Raw genomic sequence first — 16,160 nt, 5'->3', positions numbered from 1 at the left:
GTCCTTGATAAAGAATCTCAAAACGCGTCGGCAAGGGGAGTTGTCAAATTAAGAAAACTGAGACAAGTAAGAAGAAGCAAAGTAGCATATGTTCAATGTGAAATGAATAAATTAATGAAAGAAAACCAAAACTAATTAGATATTAAATATTAATGTCGGTGGGACTAATGAGGATTGAGACTGTTGCAAGTTATATTACTTGCACGGAGGTCTGAAGATCCCTAGAGACATTAAAAAATCTTTTTGATATATTGTTATCACGAAGAAATTGTTATGTGATTAATTCTATAAGTAGGCACCTTCTTTCAGGAGCCCATTCTGTAATGACATCTGGGTACCCAGATTCTGTTGTAGAACACTATCATAACGCAGCATCAGTGCGCCTACATCGGGGGTGACAAAGTCCCTCCTCGAGGGCCACAATCCAGTTGGGTTTTCAGGATTTCCTCAATGAATATGAATGAGATCTATTAGCATGCAATGAAAGCAGTGCATGCAAATAGATCTCATACATGTTCATTGGGGAAATCCTGAAAACCCAACTGGATTGCGGCCCTCAAGGAGGGACTTTGACACCCCTGGCCTACATGTATGTGTCCATAGTCAGGGGGTAGTAAGGAGGATGCAGGGAGGGGGTCCGCCCCAGGCGTCTTGCTAAGGGTGTGGCACCCCTCCTCCATTCTGCTCCCCCGCTCCTCTACTTGCCGTGTGCATGTGCCCCTTGCCTTCCCCCATACCTATTGTACTGCCCCAGCCTAAGGTTGCTCTCTCCGACGTCACTTCCAGGACCCGCGTCCAGGAAGTGATGTCAACGGGCGAGCTGACGTGGGCATGCTGCACACACCGGAGAAGTTCAAAATATATGGGGGAAAGGGAGGAGGGGGACCACCTTCCTGGGCACCACTCACCCTTACTACGCCACTGTCCATAGTTATACCAGCTGTAGACCTGGCATAACTGTGGAGGGGGCAAATGTAACTTGCACTATTCTATAAATTAATCATGTAAATGGCAGCTCCTCCTGTGTCCCATCCCTTGCATTTTTATACTGCAACACTTTAACATGCTGCTACAAAATAGAATTTACTCGCCCTGCTAATATTTCTGCGTTTAAGTGTATGCTTACCCGTGAAAGTGCTAGAATTCTATACCGTTTCATGGTCAAGTGGGCTGTAAATGTAGGTGCCCAACAGTTAGTGCAGGGGTAGGAACTCCGGTCCTCAAGAGCCGTATTCCAGTTGGGTTTTCAGGATTTCCCCAATGAATATGCATTGAAAGCAGTGCATGCAAATAGATCTCATGCATATTCATTGGGGAAATCCTGAAAACCCAACTGGAATACAGCTCTCGAGGACCGGAGTTCCCTACCCCTGAGTTAGTACATGCTAGCTGCTGACATGTACCTTAACTGCTTTATATAGCTCCATTTTAACAATGGGCAATGACCTTGTGTTAAAAACATTTGTGGGGCAATTCCGGGGGCGGGCTGACAATAGGGCAGTGCCTTAGGGCCCACAAAAGTAAAGTTTCAGGTTTATTTAAAATTTAATAATATCGCTTATAAAATTTCTAAGCCATGTACATGGTGAAAAACAGGGATGTAGTATTACAAATTAAAACATAGATAAAATTAAACGAGAACTGACCTGATACAAAAGGGACAGAGGTAGAACTACAATAATTATAGAAAAGAAACAAATACAGTATAATCCCGTTATACCGGACTTGCTTATAACGGAACTTCGTATATAGCGGACGAGGTCCACTGGTCCCAGCCGAGCACCATTATAAACATACAGAAAATCATCAGATATAGCAGACTCACATATAACGGACTTTTGGATATAACGGACAATCAATTTGGTCCCCAGAACCGCTTTTAGCTGTAGTTTTATTCGGCTATAACGAACATGCAGGCTCCGCCTACAAGGCATATGGCATGCTGGTGATATAGTATCAAAATGCAGCCCAGAAAAAAAATGACAGAGTATTTTTCTTTCCAGTACAGTGTTCTGGTTTGCAATCATTTCGTGCCATACCAATATTTTGCTGAGTTTTGTTATTGATGTTGCTGATATGTTTGTGCAGTGACTGTTGTTCATCGATTTACGTTGTTTCAAGTTGCCCTACATAAAGTTTTTTTTAAAAATGCAACTCTGGATCTAACGGACTCTGGATCTAACGGACTGTTTTTCCAGGTCCCAGTGAAATTGCTGTATCTTTACACATGTATAAGTCTCTATCATACGAACATAAGAATAGCCATACTGGGTCAGACCAATGGTCCATCGAGCCCCAGTAGCCCGTTCTCATGGAGCCAAACCAGGTCACTAGTACCCGACTAAAACCCAAAGATTAGCAATATTCCATGCTACCGATCCAGGGCAAGCAGTGGCTTTCCCCATGTCTTTCTCAATAACAGACTATGGACTTTTCCTCGAGGAAATTGTCCCAACCTTTTTTAAAACCAGCTACACTATCCATTCTTACCACAACCTCTGGCAACTGAGTGTAAAAAAATTTCCTCCTATTGGTTTTAAAAATATTTCCCTGTAACTTCATCGAGTGTCCCCTAGTCTTTGTAATATATGACGGAGTGAAAAATCGATCCACTTGTACCCATTCTACTCCTCAGGATTTTGTAGACTTCAGTCATATCTCCCCTCAGCAGTCTCTTTTCCAAGCTGAAGAGCCCTAACATTTTAGTCTTTCCTTATACGAGAGGAGTTTCATCCCCTTTATCATCTTTGTTGCTTTTCTTTGAACCTGTCCTAATTCTGCTATATCTTTTTTGAGATACAGCAACCAGAATTGAATGCAATACTCAAGGTGAGGTCACACCATGGAGTGATAGAGAGACATTATAACATTTCTAGTCTTGTTTACCATCCCTTTTCTAATAATTTCAAGCATCTGTTTGCTTTTTTGGCTGCCACCACACATTGGGTGGAAGGTTTCAGCATATATTTTTACAATGACACCCATATCTTTTTCTTGGGCACTGACCCCCAAGGTGAACCCTAGCATCTGGTAACTATGATTTGGATTATTCTTCCCAATGTGCATCACTTTGCGTTTGTCCACATTAAATTTCATCTGCCATTTGGATGCCCAGTCTTCCAATTTTCTAAGGTCTGCCTGTAGTTTTTCACAGTTTGCATGCATTTTAAAAACTGAACAATTTTGTGTCATCTGCAAATTTGATCACCTTACTCATTGTACCAATATCCTGGATCCATAGCATGGAATGTTGCTGCTACTTGGATTTTTGCCAGGTATTTGAGATCTGGATTGGTCACTGTGAAGATGAGATACTAGCTAGATGGACCATTGGTCAGACCCAGTATGAATATTCTTATAAACATAGAAACATGACGACAGATAAAGGCCAAGTAGCCCATGCACTTTGTCCAAACCACAGCATCCCCTAAGAGATCCCACATGCCTGTCCCACGCTTTATTGAATTCAGATACAGTCTTTGTCTCCACCACCTCTACTGGGAGACAATTCCCTGCATCTACCACCCTTTCTGTAAAAATGTATTTCCTTAGATTACTAGAGTCTATCACCTCTTAACCTCATGTGTATTTATGCCGCATAAGTATTTAAATGTCTCTATCATATCTCCCCTCTCCCTCTTTTCCTCCAAAGTATACACATTGACATGTTTAAGTCTGTCACCTTACACCATATGACGTAGACTACCAACCATTTTAGCAGCCATCCTCTGGACCAACTCCATCCTGTTTATATATTTTTGAAAGAGAAGTTTCCAGAATTGTATACAATATTCTAAATGAGGTCTCACCAGAGTCTTATACAGGGGCATCAATGCCGCCTTTTTCCTATTGGCCATTCTTCTCTCTTTGCACCCAAGCAACCTTTTGGCTTTCGTCAACACCTTTTCAATCTATTTGGCCACCTTAAGATCATCACTTACTATCACACCCACGTCCGGCTCTTCTTTCGTACACAAAAGTTCTTCATTCCCTAAACGGTGTCATTTCCTTGGGTTTTTGCAGTCCAAATGCATGACCTTGCATTTCTTAGCATTAAATCTTAGCTGCCAAATTTCAGACCATTCTTCAAGTTTCACTAGGTCCTTTCTCATGTTTTCCATACAATCAGGGGTATCTACTCTACTACAGATTTTGGTATCATCCGCAAAGAGGCAAGTCTTATCAGTCAGCTCTTTAGCAATATCACTTACAAAAAATGTTAAAAAGAATAGACCCAAGAACCTTGACCTTCAGGCATACCACTGCTAACATCCTTTTCCTCAGAGCAATCTCCATTGACCACTATCCTGTCAACTTTCACTCAACCAGTTCCTGACCCAGTCCGTCACTTTGGGGCCCATACTGAGGGCACTCAAGTTTATTTATTAGAAGCCTGTGTGGAACACTGTCAAAGGCTTTGCTAATATCTAAATACACCACATCTAGCATTCTTGCTCTGGTCTATCCAATTCTGTGGTCACCCAGTCAAAGAAATTGATCAGATTTGTATGACGAGACCTGCCTCTAGTGAATCCCTGTTGCCTCAGGTCCTGTAATCCACTGGACTAATGAGCTCTCAGGACTGCAGAGTTTGCCTTAATGATGCATTTCTGTTCTTAAATTTAGTTCAGATGTTGTATTCCCCAAAGATCTTGGATTCCAAAACACAGAGATTTTGTAACTGTTTCAGATTAGCAATAAATGTGAAAAAAAGGGGAAATGGTGCCACCTAACCCCAAAAGAGAACAGTTCTTTTCTTGTAATGGAAAACAAAAGTCAACAAATTTAAAGGTCACCAATACATATTACATTGAAAGTCATATATTGAGAGAAAAATACTAGAAACATGCTATATTAAAATATTTTGTATTTTACCTAGTGTTATCTGGTTTTTCAAATTTATGTTATTGAATAAAACCTGTAGTAAATCTAGTTGAGTTTTTATCTTTAAAATTTCTAAATATTACAGAATAATTTTCATAAGGTACTATGATATTTGTGTGCACTAAGCAGGATCTCACTGTTTCTTGATCAAGAAAACAATAGAAGATGAATTATTTACACCTCTTTCCTAGCAACAGATCATTTAAGATGAGTTCTTTTGATAACTGGCCAGATTCAGACTTCACTTCCCTGTGGAGATCTATATCTCCCATTCATTTCAATCTCTTTCTCAGTCCTCTGGCATCCCTTGTTCAAGACACTGGAATTAGTGGATATTATTATACAGACATTATTCTCTTTGTTCATTACACTACTTTCAAAAATCCTGATTTTGGCCCATTGCAGAAGTGTCTTAAGACTGCTTAGTGGTTACATCATCAATAGTTCTTCATCCAAATAAAACTACTACATGTTGGCTTACTGGTTGTGCTACCTCTCTGGATATTTATCTTTTGTTATTTGATTTCATGCTTTCACCTGTTGACAATTTCAGATACCTTGGGGTCTGGATTGATTCAATTTAACCTTCTCTAATCAAGTTTCCTCCAAAGTTAAATCCTGTTTTTTGGCTGTCTGTGAGATTAGATCAGTTACTTGACTTTAAATCATTCCATACCATATTTCATCCTTTCGGTAGTTCACATATCAATTAGTGCAATATAGTTTATTCAGGTATCACTAAAGCTGAACTGAAACGACTTCAAACAATTCAGAACATCACTGCATAGATCCTTTGCTATGTCGAAAGACATGATCATGTTTCTCCATTACTGGTCAAGCTCTACATGGTGGATAGTTGAATTCTGAGTCCAATTTAATATCCTAGTATTCACTTTCAAAGCCTACCATAGAAATAGTCGAGATTATCTTGCTGCCCTTACACTCTTATAAATTCTCTCCATTCTGACAACGATCACAGATTTCTGTTTCCAAATTTTAAAAAAGGCTTACTATGAATCTACTCAGAAGAGCACATTTTATTTCACTGCACCATTTATTCACTACCTAGATATCTTATATCAGAGACGTCTTTCTCACTCTTCAAGAGAGGCCTTAAGTCTTACTTCTTCAGCCTCGCATTTGGGGGCACTCCATCTGATTTTACTTAATCACTCTGCCTGCCTTGCAGGATTTTCCTGCTCAGGGGATGGACTTGCAAGACTGATTTTTTTATTTTTAGTATGTTTGATTGCCTTCTTGTGTGAATATCTTTCCTATCCAACTTGTGATGGTGTTTTCCTTCCTATTTGGTTTTACATGTTGTACTTTGCCTTGGATAAAGGCAGAACTAGAAAATTTTAATAAACAATAAATGATAATAACTTAGTTCTATAAATGATGCCCAAGTTTGGGTGCTGATAAAAGTTTGTGCTAAGTGCTATTCTATAAACAGTACTCAGAATAGACTAGCATTTGGTGCTGGGATCCACACTCAGCTTTGGGTGTGAGGATTTACATCAACTGAAACTTGTTGTAAATTCTCATGCTTAAGTTAGGCACGGATCTCCCTTATTCTGTATAACTATGGGGAAATTCCCAGAATGCCCTTGATCTGTCAATGCCCCTTCCATTGGCTTTGCCACTAATCATGTCCTAGAACTCATGCCTCTGTCTTTGTCCCTGGAACCCACTGATACATGCCAAAGACATTTCTGTGCATGAGGATGGCCACCACAAATGTGGCTACATTAGCAACGATAAGAGGCTGGGAGTGTAGAGGTACTCACTTGTCTTCTGTGTGTTCTTTGTCTACAGGGTTCACTTCTCACATGGCATACATTTGTCATTGAGAAACTGACAGAATGGAGGAGCAGCGTAATGACTAGTACAGTGGACTGAGGGGAAGATTTTTTAATGTTCACAGTAAAATCCGATGGGCTACTGTTGCAGCTGCTATTGTAATGATTTCAAAAAGTCGAGTCAGTCTTACAAAACCACGCATTCAAATCAAAGATCAGGAGGGATGCCCACTCCCTCCTGTCGCTGCCATAAAGCAACTCACCTCCCCCGACAGCAGGCTGGATGCCCACTCCCTCCTGCTGGTGCAAGTGCACCGCTTCCCTTCCCCTGTACTTCTGTAATGTTCCTAGCATCAGCTCTATCTCTGACATCACTTCCTAGGTGCAGGTCCTGGAAGTGACATCAGAGGAAGAGCCGAAACTGGCATGACAGCAGCTTGGGGGTTGCTTCTTGTGCCAGGAACGTTACAGATATACAAGGAAGTGATGTGCATGCATGACAGTAGGATGGGCAGGGAAGGGGTGGGGATGGACAGAGAGGATGGGTATCTGTGCCCTCACCAAGATGGCACCCAGGGTGGAACATCCCCCATTACTACATCACTGGTGGGAAGGAGTGGACACCCCTCCCGCTGCTGGGGGAGGGGGCTCTTGCTTGACAGCAAGGGTGGTAAGGAGTGGGCATCCCTCCTGGTGCCAGGGGGTGTCATGGGGGTTGCTTGACAGTTACGGTGGGAGGGAGTGGGCATCCGTCCTGCCACCAGGGGTGTGTTTCGGGTAGGTTGCTTGATGGTGGTGGCGGCAAGGAGTGTGCATCCCTCCCACTGCTGTGGGGGGGGGGGGGTGTTGGTGAGTGGGTTGCTTGACAGCAGCAGTGGAAGGGAGTGACCAACCCTCCTGCCACGGGTGTCGGGGAGATGAGGCAAAATTTTCTGGCAGGTTTGAGCTGTCAAGCCTTACTTTTCAATACACAACTATACAAAGTAGGGTAAATATAGTCAATTACTGATATTCAATTCATTAAAATGCTATACCAAGAATACCATAACATAAAATTAATTAAATATTTAATTTATTGATTTCTTGAATTTAATTCATATCCTAGAAACTAATAAAATTTATTTCATCTACATTTAAAATCTACAATAACATGTAATGCAAAGTGCTACTAATAACAAAATCATAGGCTGGGAAAAGCTACAGGTACTATCTAAAACTTTAAAATAGAGTCCCATCAATCAATCTTCAAGGTTCTTAACGTTATTAAATTTTGAAGCCATTCAGGCCCAATGAAGCTCACTTAACTTGATGATGAGTCAATTAAAAGTCCCAATATCTCCTTGAGTAGTAATCTATAGGCTTGACCAGGCCAGTTCCTTATATTAATGATCCAATTATAAATGCTTAATCAGTTCTGAGTTTCTCTCTTCTTAATCCTTAAAGTTTTCCCGTTTTAATTACTTATATTGTTCAATCAGCATAAGCCTCTAACTCCAGCTGAGTTTCAGTTGAGTCCATCATCAGGGAGGTTGAAGGTATAAGTACTAAGACAATAAGAAGAGTTTTCTAAATACTATTAAATACTACAACTAGTGCATTTACTTTAGTCAAATATATTCTAATAACCATTAATCCTCAGTTCCTAGTTATGAATACCTAAATTACAACTGTTTAAACTATTTAAAATTATAACTTTTACCTGAAATTACTTCTGATACAGATCTCCGGTTGAGAGTTCCTGCAGGGAAACATCAAGTAAGGGAACTACCACTACAGAGCTCCTTATATAGGAGGAGACTACCCGTCACATGACTCCCAATGACCTGGGAGCTTAATTGTCATCCAATTTAATATCCAAAGAATGGAATTAAATTGGAATGAAGTTAAATTAGAATCAATTGAGATAAATTGAATTAAATTAAAATGTCCCCCTATAGTAAAAGAGAGCTAGAACATTTTGGTAGGCCATTCAGTTTCATGGTTAAGACCTCATGGCTCTACTGTGTGCTATTCATATATTAATTTTTGTTCTTTGTAAAGCAAAGATTGAAATAAATCTCCTCCATGAGGTACATTTACTTTTACTAGAACTTTCCCAGCAGGAACTCTCTGAATTCTTAAATAAGAAGCCAAAAAATAGTCTTAGAGATATTTGGAGCATCGAGATAAAACAGTATATTTCTGTGTCTTGTTGTCCACAAATTTGGATTTGGAGGTTGAAATGTACAGCGTCAGCATCTATGAAACAAACATGGTTAATTTTATTACATAGGATTTTTTTTGGACCCCAGTTTGATTACAAAAAATAGATAATTCTAAATCTAATAGATGCTGATATTGTCATATTAATATAGGGACTTTGGATCATCTGTTATATTTTTGTCCACCGATACTTAATTTCTGGAAGTCAATTTGGGGACAAATAAATCTCATTCTTGGGTCATCTATCCCCTTATCCTATGAGGCTGTAATTTGTGGTACGTTACTTTATGTTAAGCCTACTTTAGACAAGTATAAAAGTCGCCTTTTCCTGATCATGACAGGAATAGGTGTTCAACTGATCACACATAATTGGAAGAACCCTGACAGGATTAATTATACTTTTTGGTGGGTAAATGTGTATACCACATATAAATATGAAAGAATGATGGCGGAACGTTTGGGGACTAGTAAGTCCTTTAATGATGTATGGAGTCCATTGATTACTTTTGTTGCATTACAGTAAGGGTCATGTTTCTTCCCTTTTCATTAGATTTCTTTATACATCCAGGGAGGGTGGGTGGGTGGGGGAAGGGAAATGTACATTGAGGAGTTAAATTATTTAATTATAATTTTGAAATCACTTTATATATATTATTGTATTAATTAAGAGGATGGCAGTAAATGATTGTTTAATGTAATAATTGTATAGTTATTAGTGCGTTTTATGCAGTATTTATGATTTACCAATTGTATTGCACTATCAAAGTTTGAAAATCAATAAAGATTTAAACATAAATTGTCTTCATCCACCTGTAGATGAATCAATAGAGTCCAAACCTGGTGATGGTTCCAACAGCCAGATGGTAAGCAGATCCCTCATTGATGGAAGCAGCCAAGCGGAGGTGGAACCTGAACTAGCAGAAGGGTACATATTTTTTATTTTTAAAAAATTTGTTTCACAATCTAGTTATAGACTTCCGAAGAAGGTATAGTTTTCTATACCAAAACACTTGTAGTGTAGAATCATTCACTGCAGAACTGTACCTCTTCTTTCCATCAATAAAGATTTTATTTAGAAACATCCTGATTGACCCACATTTTTATGCTTTGATCAGTGTCCACAACTACCATAATAGCATAGAAACATGATAGAAGATAAAGGCCAAATGGCCCATCTAGTTTGCCCACCTCCTATTTGCCCCTTAAAGGCTGAATCATTGATTTCATCAGTTCCCCTAATTAGTTGTCCTCTGACATGCAAACATTGGACATTCATCAAAAATATCCAGTAATTGGAGAACGTCATTGGCATGTTCTCCAATATTGGATATAATAGAAGCTATAAGAAGTTTTTGACTGACATTGCATGGATATAAGCTGGGTATTATTTGTTAGTCATATTACGGTAATTGTGAGAAAATTGGAATATGTAATATCACAGTGCTCTTATGTTGAGCCATGCTTCTCCACTTCTCAGAGCAAAATATCTTCAGGACTATGATGCATCCTGCATCTCTTCCAAACAATGACTCTTATGAATTACTAAATAGAATATTTAATTTCTCTATTCAATTATAACTAGGGCCTACGTATATGTTCATGCAAAATAATAGCCACATATACCTCTTAGATGAAAAACGCAAGTGATTATTAATAGAAAATGTTTTTTAAAATATATTTTTACTTTAATAAAAATACAACTTTATAACATTGACTATTCTCAACTTATTATTTAACAGTACCTTAAAATGACATTTTTCATGGTACAAAAAAAAGAAGAATCCAACGTAGTCTGCAGTGAAGCAAGTAGCAAGCAAAAAACAACGAACAAACTGCAGATAATGTACAAGATGCAGGCATTGTTTATTAAAACAATCAAAATGCAGTAAAATATAGAACCTTATTACCAACCAAGGGACCCGACACGGTCCGTGTTTCGGATAACACGCCTTCCTCAGGGGTCCTAATGAATATAAATATTAATTCTAAGATAATGTTGTTAATGCTAAATAACAGATCTGTTATTTAGCATTAACAACATTATCTTAGAATTAATATTTATATTCATTAGGACCCCTGAGGAAGGCGTGTTATCCAAAACACGGACCGTGTCGAGTCCCTTGGTTGGTAATAAGGTTGTATATTTTACTGCATTTTGATTGTTTTAATAAACAACGCCTGCATCTTGTACATTTTTCATGGTACAGTCATACCAATATTATTTAAGAAGATAACAAGTTCCCTTAATTCTGACAGTCAAAGAATGTATGGAACTTGAAGGATGCACACAAGTCTGGATTTTTCAGAGATCTACATTGAATATGCATGAGATTTATCTGTATTCAGCAAGTCTAAGATATAATTAATTTTCATATTTCAGTTATTTTGAAGACAAGGCCATTTTCCAGTTCTTAAGGACTGCTATTTGATACCTACCCTTTGTGTATTTGAAGGGGGGGGGGGGTAGTTATCAATGTAGGCTAAAATAACCCAACTTGTGGTAAAATAACAGTAGTCCACATTGATAACTTCCCCCTCTAAATGTTGGATCTCAGTGAGCCTGTATGAAAGTGCATATATACACAATAATTCCTAAAACCAAAAGAGCACTAAGGAGCCCTTTTACCAAAGCTTAGCATGCACTACTGGGACATTAGCATATGCTAAGAGACCCATTAAGGGCTTATTAGCATTTTAGTGCATGCTAAGCTTAGTACAAGAGCCCCTGTTCAAAAGTTGTCTTTAACAATTAAGAAGTATTACAATTTGAAATATTATTTCAAAACTCCTTTGTTTCAATGACAATATATAAAAGATTTTAAAATGAATCATACTGAGAATACTGAATGAGGCATACAGTTCCAAGTAAAATCACATGATTTTTTTTCTCACAGATATTGTGACACTACATAAATTATAATGGTGAGCAATCAATTTCATGTCTATGGGACCAATGAATAGAATTGCAGATATGATACCATATGTTAAAGGTCAAACGTGCACAAATTTGGAATAGTATGTGCTGTTTTACTCCTGAAAAATAACATAAATTTGACATTTTAATGTATGCTATTTTACAGACTTTTCACAAGAAAAATGATAAGAAAACATGATGGTCGATCTGCGATATATAAGATGGAAGAAAAATAGAGAAGCAGATCATCAATAAAGTAGTCTTTCATTCAAATCTTTAAAATGCTCCAAGGGCAGCTATTTTTGAAACCAGGGAATGTTTTAAAGATTTGAATAAAAGACTACTTCATTGATGATTTATAAGAAACATGCTGCCATAAATATTTGTATATGGTTTAAATGAATAGCAGCTCATTTCTGCAAAGAAATTCCTATTTTATTGCATTAAGGACTAGAAATGAAATATGTGGTGTTATTGTCATCATGTACTGTTAACAGTTAGGGGGATCTTGTACTCCTAAAAACTTAGTTATATAGAAACCATGTTTTATGGACTTTAATTCAAGGACATATTGCCGTCATGAAGTTTTTGCATTCATTTGCTTATAATTTTGTGCGATTCCTAAGCAACTATAAATGAATGTTTATAGGCACTTTCATGACATATTATTTAAATGTTTTCAATATGAATCTATGGACAGTAGGAAGTTTACTTTTCAAGCTTTATTTTTTATTATCACTATTTTACAAAACCAGATGCAAGGGGAGAGCTTATAGGTATAATTTGTATTCTGTATTTGAATGTGCAAGTGTATATATGTGTGTGTAGGAGGCATGGGGGTTGATTAGATGCACAAAAAACCTTTTTATTTTTTTGGCCAAAATTTGTTGCTTGGTTTCAGCAAAAGCTGAACAAAAATCGGCCCCGCCTGGCCCAGCCCTATCTCACTCTCTCTCTCCCACACCATACCCCTCTCAACCATAAGAATTCCCACTCCCACTTTCTTCAACTCTTCCTCCTTGGAACATAAGAAGCCCTCCCCCACACCCACCCACAGGTCACTCCTGAACCTATCTTACTGCCTTGGTGGGCCAGTGGCAAGTTAGGGAAGGAGTGATTCACAGTTGCTCATGCCCAACCTATGTGCAGCGGGAGGTCACAGCTGTCACTTGACTGCACTCATGGGATGAGCAGGAGTGAAATTGGAATTGCTTCTGTCCCAACTTGCCACTAGACCACCATGCTGGTAAAGTAGGTCTTCAGGCAGCCTACCAGAGGGTCTTGGGGGACAGTGGTGGCAGACTATAGGTGGGTCCAATGGGGCTTTTTATGTTCCGTGGGAGTGGGTGGATGAAGAGAGGCACAGGACAGAAGTAAAAGTTTCAAACACTGGCATTTTTTATCAAAATGGAAACAAGGCCAGATGTGGATTTTGGGCCAGTTTTGGTGCCAGCGATGAAACCAAAGCTTAAATTTGGTCAGCCTCTAGAACAGTGATTGGGACAGTTGTAAACTAAGAAGTCTTTTTACTAAACTGTGGTAAAAATTAGCCTTAAGTGTGCCCTTATGTGGCTCTTTCCCATGCATTAAAGCAGTTTTTTCTCTGGCTGTAAACCCCCCCAGTTTTCTATTTTTCCTATTATTGACCATCCACTAAGGCTGTCATTTTTAAAAATTACCACTAGAGCAATTACCGCCACCTATTAAGGAGGCAGTAAGGACCTCTGTGTTATCTGTGTGCTAATCAGTTAGTGCAGGTACATTACAGGACAATAATTGGTTTGCACAGGAACACCCACTCTCCGCACACATGTGCATCCCGAGTTAGACATTTTTGCTGCATTACGCACACATTTGCACCTAATGCAGGTTAGTAAAAGGGCCCTTACGCTACGTAGTTTTGGTGTTTTTATTAGACTCCGAGTCATTTTCAAAAAATTGATAATTTACCAACGTTGACACTGGTAAAGAGCCACTAAGATAAGTGTTGCTGTTCTTTTTCAGTGACTTTTCAAATAAGTACAATATGAGCTGTTAGTTTTTGTCAGTTATAGTCAGTCTATGTGTAATTGTGGCCAGTTTGATTTTAGTTTTTGATACAACAATAAAATTAAATCATTTATTAAAGTACATTAAAAAATATTAAAAAGATTTAACCTTCAGTTAGATAAAAACACAAATAAAGTGTAGTTTAAAAGGTGGGAAGGAGGTTTGAAGTAAATGATTACAATCGCACTTATCCGGGATGAGGATTTGAAATAACATACATGTTATAAGAGATCCCATGAACTGAGAACTACAGCATCTATATGATACTTCAACCTCCTAGTTTATTTCTCATGTGGGAGAATTTGGTATTAAAGTGGGACACCATATTAATGGTGTTAATTTAAACAGGAGTGCAAACGACATAATTAGTTATAAATAAAATTGTGACACGAATGTGCAAGGAATTTTTATAAAAATAATGTGTGAATTATCTGAAATACCCATTTTTTTGATTGGTAATAGTTACCGACAGGTCTACAGAAATTGGGTTTTAGGATTATAAAACCCGATTCACTTGTTAGTGAATCAATTGCTTGGCTATTTTGCATGGGGTTTTACAAATTTGCATGGCTGGATCAGAAAATGGGCGATCAAGGAGAAAAACACGCGGTGGGTCGTTTTGTGAATTGGGTCGGTTAGCAGCGATCGTCGCTAAACCTGTGAAAACAGGTTTAGCGACGATCACTGACTTTAGTGAATCGGGGCCTAAGTTATACTTGTCTTGACCTGAACCCTACTATATTATCTAGTGAGAATAACACAGAAAATCAGTGTTGCCCCCAGTCTGTCAAGTAGCATATCAAGTATGGTGATCACTCATACTTGCAAAGGTTACGCCAAATATAATTAATCTAGATCTTTTCTCATGAAAATTCATTGTGGATATCCTAAAAACCTGATCCATTTGCAGAGTAGAAAAAACAAAGCTAAGTATCTTAAGCTACAGTATGCATTCAACAGAATCAGTAGTTTTCTCACTTAGATTTAGAGTTAATATGAAATTTCCCTTATGTATACTCTATAGTAATAATGAACTAGAGCAGAAAAAAATGGAAATATAAAATATACACATGCCGTTAACATAACTCCAAGGCAGATAACAACAGATGCTCATAAATAGAATTGAAACCTTGCACTGTAAATTCCAAGTTACATGAACCATGGGTCTTATACTCAAGAAAATATTTAATTAAGATTCCCTAATGAACTGCATAATTTTGGAGACAAGTTTTTCTTTCTTCTCTCTGGTCTTCACAGAAATGCCATGCTGCTTTAGCCAGTACTGTAGAGTTACACTGTTCAGCTTTGATAACTGTAAAACAACAATAATATAATTATGTCAACAATATCATGTTAAAACAGAAAACCAAATCCAATAGTAAAATTAGCATAACAATTACTGTAGGTCAAAACCAGTTTTGAAAAAAGAGATTAGGTTACCTTGCTAACATCTTTTCTAGTAGATAGGTGTGTCATTCTGGACAGTAGGTTATTCTCATTATGCTTGTGAGCTGTGCAGAAGGAATCTATTCAAAGTTTCAACTCCTTCTCCAAAGGGCTCTGCTGCCCTCTTCAGTATGTACCAAAGCAGGCAATAACCCTATTATATAGGAACACATAAGAAGGAAGGGTGTGGGGAGATTCCCCAAACTACAAATCTGTCCTGCTCTGAAAGTATAACAAACATGTTAAAATTGAAACATCAAAATGACTCTCTGGTCCCGGTTACCAGCCTTCAACAGGGCTCCCTCTGCTCTTCTCAGCCTACAGGCACCAAGTGCCTCCGCAGGCTCTATTTTTCTGCCCTGAACTTCTTCCAAAGGCTGCTTGCCTTGACTCCAGCTCCTAAGGTCTTCTGCACTGAGCTCCCTGTTCCCAAGGGCTGACAATCATTTCTTCAAAAGTGTTCCTAGTGGTACACCTATGCTGGTACACAGCATACTAGCTTTATGTTAGCCAGCGACAAAGTTTCCCATCTAGGAAACTACCTCCCAATTGAGTATAAAGCACAAATATAACTCTGTGCAGTGCAAATTCATAGATTCTAGCCTCTTCAGAACCATTTTCCAACTCCCTGGGCTTCTCTCTCCACTATTTATTTATTTTGATTTCTATCCCGTCCTCCCAGTAGCTCAGAACAGGTTACAAGCCAACATTCACAATGGAAAACATTTAAGGTCCATCATGCCCAGCAGTCCCCTCACACGGTGGCCCATCAGGTCCAGGACCTGTGTAGTATTCCTCTATCTATACCCTTCTATCCCTTTTTCCTTCAGGAAATTATCTAATCCTTTCTTGAACCCCAGTATCGT

The 16,160-nt window shown here is 38.4% G+C and overlaps 1 protein-coding gene across 15 annotated transcripts in view; it reads right to left on the bottom strand.

The window, feature by feature from the left end:
- Positions 1-12,373: 12,373 nt before the first annotated feature.
- C2H18orf63 (chromosome 2 C18orf63 homolog) overlaps positions 12,374-16,160 on the bottom strand; it is a 142,654-nt gene continuing 138,867 nt past the window's right edge. For all 15 annotated transcript variants that reach the window (XM_033934300.1, XM_033934299.1, XM_033934302.1 and 12 more), the window contains one exon: positions 12,374-15,160. In XM_033934300.1, coding sequence (XP_033790191.1) covers positions 15,038-15,160 — 123 coding nt within the window. In that variant the 3' untranslated portion in view covers positions 12,374-15,037. The remainder of the gene's footprint in view (positions 15,161-16,160) is intronic.

Source organism: Geotrypetes seraphini, chromosome 2 (genome assembly GCF_902459505.1).
Source record: "Geotrypetes seraphini chromosome 2, aGeoSer1.1, whole genome shotgun sequence".
Taxonomy (NCBI): domain Eukaryota; kingdom Metazoa; phylum Chordata; class Amphibia; order Gymnophiona; family Dermophiidae; genus Geotrypetes; species Geotrypetes seraphini.
This window is presented reverse-complemented; position numbering and strand designations above follow the sequence as displayed.